Source organism: Sinocyclocheilus rhinocerous, unplaced genomic scaffold, assembly GCF_001515625.1.
Source record: "Sinocyclocheilus rhinocerous isolate Xijiao unplaced genomic scaffold, SAMN03320098_v1.1 scaffold1703, whole genome shotgun sequence".
Lineage (NCBI taxonomy): Eukaryota > Metazoa > Chordata > Actinopteri > Cypriniformes > Cyprinidae > Sinocyclocheilus > Sinocyclocheilus rhinocerous.
The window spans coordinates 38460-43915 of NW_015640476.1; the positions used below are offsets into that span (position 1 = coordinate 38460).

Below are 5456 nucleotides of genomic sequence, written 5' to 3' on the forward strand. Positions count from 1 at the left end.
TTTTTTATTTTTTATTGACCAAAATGTGTGTCCATGGGCTCAGAAAAATAATCTTGTTAAAATTTTCTTTTAATAAATAATTGACAGATTTTTTTTCTTGTTTTAAGCTTAAACTCACTTAATTTTGATAAATTTTTTTAGAAAACCAGATTTAATATTTCAAGTCGATTTGCTCCTCAAGTAAATATGTCTTGATTTAAGAAATTTAGATATTTGTGCCGGAAATGACTTAACATATTAACTCTTGTTTTCTGATAAAAATGATAAAAATTAAGTGAATTTAAGCTTAAAACAAGAAAAAAATCTGTCAATTATTTATTAAAAGAAAAATACATTAACAAGATTATTTTTCTGAGCCCATGGACACACATTTTGGTCAATAAAAAATAAAAAAAAGGGGGAAAATGTACAAAAATAATAAAAACAATTAAAAAAAAATACAATGATGGAAAAAATAGTGAAATAATAAATTAATAATAAAAAAATTGAATAATTAAAAAATATAGTTTCAACAAACTATTTTTATTTTTATTTTTTTTGTTTGTTTTTAAACATTTTTTATTTTATTAATTAAGCTTCTTGTTTTAAACATCAACTCACTTTATTTTGATGCATTTTCCAGAAAACAGAACATCATATTTTAAGTCATTTTGCTTCTCAAGTAAATGTATCTTGATTTAAGTCTATATATTTGTGCTGGAAAAGACAAAAACAAAATTTGTATGTATGTAAAATAAAAATAAAAAACATTTTTTTTTAAAAATGCATAATTTACGAAAGACAAAACTACAAAGTAAGAAAATGTTTTGCAGTGTAGTTTTGCTTGTAGATTCGTCCCTGTTTATTCCTGATGTTTACCAAGTCAACATTAAATCTGATCACTCAAGCTGTATTTTTAAAGCAGTAAGTGTTAATGCATGCATGTAAGTTATTGCTGCTGGTTTGGACTGTAGTTTTTGTGGTGGATGATTGAATTTCCGGAAGCTTTATGCTGAAGATGCTTTAATCAGCTCAAACACACTGTCTTAAATAATCTATTAGAGCAGTTTATAAACATATGAGACAATAATGAGCTTACTGACAGACCTTTAGCTTGTTTTATCGCCTGAAATGTGTAGTATCTTGACTCAAGGTTTAGTTGATCACTTTATCTGTATATTAAACAGCAGACCTGTTCTGATCGGCTGTGCTTGTGTTGCATCGTCACAGAAAGGAAAAGGACCTGGAAACGTTTCATTAACGGAAACCTGAGAATCCGTCATGTCGCTGCTTCTGTTGCTTCAGTCTTGTAGCTGCTGGTTACTTTATGCATAATATATTATCACAGCAAGATTGTTTTCCGTTGTGTAGGTTTTGAGGTTTCCCCTTGCTCCAATCCATCCGTTTCTGTTAGCAAACTGTGTCAGAGATCTCAGTTAGGACGGCTGTGGTCTTGTTTGTCTGCTGTAGTTCAGTTTCACACAGAAGGGTCACAGTGTTTTAAATGACACAGACAGACGAGCTGCTCATTTACAAGCCAGTTCGCTTGCATCTAGACCTTGTTTGTACGTGCATATACGCATGAAACCGCGAGATTGGGAGCTCTCTCTCTCTCTCAGAGCTCTTAGATGAAAGCTGTCAAGAACATGGCTAGCATGCATCTCACACCAAAATCAAAGGAAACATATTTCAAAATAAATACATTAAAATCTCAAAAGAAAATGAAGCCTATTTTAGGATTAAATATATAAATAAATAAATAGTACCATTACGTTTCTCAACATCGTTCTGCATTATTTTCATGACAATTAAGACATTTCCTCCCAAATTCATATGTAAAAAAAAAAAAAAAAAAACTCTATTTTTTTTATTGCTGTAATGCAAAAAAACATATAATTAGATATAAAATTAAATATTTTTATTAAAAATATAAATTGTATATAATTTATATATAAAAATATAAAATCTAATATTAAATATAAAATATTATTTAAATGGTCCAATTTTTTTTTTATTGTATTGTATGGTTGTTATGCATTTTACAAAGTATGTTAGGTATTTATGGTAGTATTTGTTTGTATGCTGTTTTTTTTAATGCAATTTTTTTTGTCAGATGCATTAAAAAACTATAATGAGAATCACCCATGAAAATAATGAGAATTACAAGCAAACTCCGAAGTAAAACATCACATTTGTGGGAGAAACGAGTTTAATTGTCATGAAAATTGAAAGTAATGTCACATAATGCAAAAAATCTGGATGACCATAAAAGTTTAGAACCATTATATACTTACAAATTCTCTGCATTGTTCTGCACTATTTACATGACAATTAAAGACATTTCCTCCCAAATTCATATCAAGTCTATTTTTTTATTACTGACCTTGTAGCTGCAAGTATAACGATTACTAATGTTAACAGTAGAAGAACGTAAATCTGTAGGTCCTGTGTGACAACAAGAAAACCTTTGCTCTGGTAGCTGTTTCTTGCACCGACGTAGATTAGAAATGTAGAATATAGGAGTAGAGTTGCTCATTTTTCATTTTTCTATTTATTTTTATTAGCGAAGATAATACTTGAACTTGTAAAGAAGGAAGGAAGATGTACAGAAAACGTTCCGGCCGCTGGATCGTATCGTTCATCGTGTCGCGCACTCGCGCTCTTTCTCCATTCCACCGTTGGACGGAAAGATGAGCGGAACGGACGAGGAAAGTCTGTCTGACAGGGTCCGGGATCCCAGAAGCCTTTGTGTTCGAGCGACAATCCACAGTGAAAGGCCAGACGATCGGACGTGGCTTTTTGTACTCGGCGAGAAAGATCCAGTCGCTCGTCTCTGAACTTCAGACTTTAATGAGACGAAACGGAGGAAGACGAGGAGGTCGATAGCTACGGAAACTGCCAAATGAACCAGAAAAGGAAACGCTGACGTTTTTTAAAACCCCATCTGAGCTTCTGTTGAGATGTTTATTTGTGTGGCAGACGCTCGGGATCTCACTGATCTGTGCTGGAATCCAGAAAATCTCAATCTAACTGTAATCATCTGAACTGATCAAACTGTTCCCATTCATGCAAACCGCAGTTACGCTCTATAAAAGAGCTTGGTAACACTTTACACGAAGCCTTTATGTATAATGCATCATAATGCATTATATGTTTTCATAAATAATTGCTATGCATTATAATATTTACAGATTGCTTGTTGCATCTGAAAATGGTTGTTTCTATCATGTTGCAATGCGTTGTACTTTCTAAAGGAGAAACAATATTTGATAATATAACTACACTTAAAAAATGTCCACCTTTTAAGTTTAGTTGCTGCCTTTAAATTTAAAGTATAATCAACTTGGTTGTGCAAGTGAATTCAAATTACATTAAAGCCGTTTAAAAAATCAAGTTGAATTTCATATAACTTATTTAAAAACATTATTTTGATGAGTTAAAGATGTGTAAAAACATAAGTTGCCATGACTTACTGATCAGATCACACAATGCATTATAAGGTGCATTACAAGCCATACTTTTATAATGCATTATACAGTATATAAAGGATTCATGTAAATTGTTACCAATATATTTACTTAGTCAACATGAAACCTGCATTTGAAACCCAATTTACATCTGTTTTGAAAAAAGTAAAGCAGAAATTAATTCTATCCACAAAGAATTGATTCTCTATGATATATTGAAAACAAGAGGGCTTGATGAGCTGAAATGGAAAGGCTTTTTTAATTGATGATCAGTCCAGAAGCATGTGTGGATTTCATGTTGACTTTAAAGGAGAATTTGGAGATGATTTGGATTTGATTGTGTGTGTTTCTCCACACGTACTCTGCCCAGATCATACAACATTATATATTGGGATTTCATGCATCTGTTCTGGATGAACTTAATCTTCAAATCTGGTCCACGAATAATTTAGACAACTATTAAAACACATTCCATACGTTTAGAAATACGGCATCCATTTCAGGTGTTTTTGTGCTGTTTTCATTTCATGATCAGGCCTTAAAAACAATTGCTCACCTCCAGAGATTCATTGCCATCTTTGTAATAGATTGCAGGTCTGTTCCTCGTCTGTGTGTGTACAGTAGACATTCATAAATCAGAAATAGTGAGCATCTCTCAATGGGCAGGTCTTTATCTAGTCATCGAATAAGATCGAGGAGTGAAATCTGGGTGTCAACGACCAAACCTGACCTCTAAACCTTCATGCCAGCATATGAGACGTTGCTTTTATCCTTTAAAAAAGACGCTCCCTCCAGGATCCCAAAGGACCAAAACCATGCAATTCTGCCATGCTGCCTGCGCTTGAACGCTGTGAATGCACAGATACTGATGAGGTAACGGCCTGCCCATGCATGCTTCATCAAATAACTTCAGTCTCCCTACAATCCTGCATTATTCTGATTTTACTCCATCCTGCACAGATGAAGCTGCATGCTGGAAAACGTTTCTTAATCATAAGAGTTTGCACTAGTTATAGTTAAAAACCTGCCAATGTGTTTCATGTGAGGGTCTTTCTATCTGCATTATCGTTTTGTATGAATATACGCCAAAATTCCCGTCTCAGAAACTCATCATGAAACTGAAGCGAAACGTTCAGATTAGTTTGTAAGAAGAGTTTTAAGTAGTGCCAGTGTTATTTTACTATCATTGATATACTATTATCAATTTTGTTAATATTTTGTGTTTTGTTTTCATTTTCGTTTTAGTTAAAAAATTTTGTTGTGTTTTTGTCATTTTTATTTTGAGTTGCACTGCAAAACATTTTTTTTTTTTTTATTTTTTTTTTTATACTCAGTATTTTTGTTTTCCAGTACAAATATCTAAACATTCTTAAATCAAGATACATTTACTTGATTTGCAAAGTGTTGTTTTATCAAAAAAATATCAAAAATGTGTTTGTTTTTGCAAACATCTGCCAGCGGGGTCAGAAAAATAAACTAAATTCAAAGATTAGATTATTTTTTTCGCCCCATTGGCAGATATTTTTTCTCATTTTAAGCAAAACGTTGTCTAATTTTAATATTTTTTTACTAGAAAGCAAAACCTAATATCTTATGTCATTATGCTTCTCAATTAAATGTATCTTGATTTTAAGGATGTTTACATATTTACAATAGAAAACAAGACAAAACTACTGAGAAAATATTTTTTGCGTTGTATTTTACTACATTTTAAGTCATTTATTTTATTTCAAGTAACAATTTTTTTATAGTTGCCGTTGTAGTCAGTTAGAATAACCCTGAGAAGTGCCAAATGTAATTTCTCAAGTGTTTATTTCTCTTTAGCATCCATTATTATGCTCATCTTTATTCATATATCCACGATTTTTATTTTGATAAAACACCTACTCGTATTGGAAAAACAGACACATCAGCAAAGCACACGGATGATTCTGAAGCACTGAAATCGTTTGCTGAAGCACAGTATTTTGCAGTACATTTCATCCATTGTACTGTCTAGTATTTTCTAGA

General features: G+C 32.0%; 1 protein-coding gene across 1 annotated transcript in view; it reads left to right on the top strand.

Moving 5' to 3' along the window:
* The window catches only part of LOC107753190 (CUGBP Elav-like family member 4), a 38271-nt gene extending 35455 nt beyond the window's left edge, over positions 1–2816 (top strand). Inside the window, exon 14 of the mRNA XM_016569314.1 lies at positions 2570–2816. Within this exon, the coding sequence (XP_016424800.1) occupies positions 2570–2816 (247 nt within the window). The remainder of the gene's footprint in view (positions 1–2569) is intronic.
* The last annotated feature ends 2640 nt before the right edge of the window (positions 2817–5456 follow it).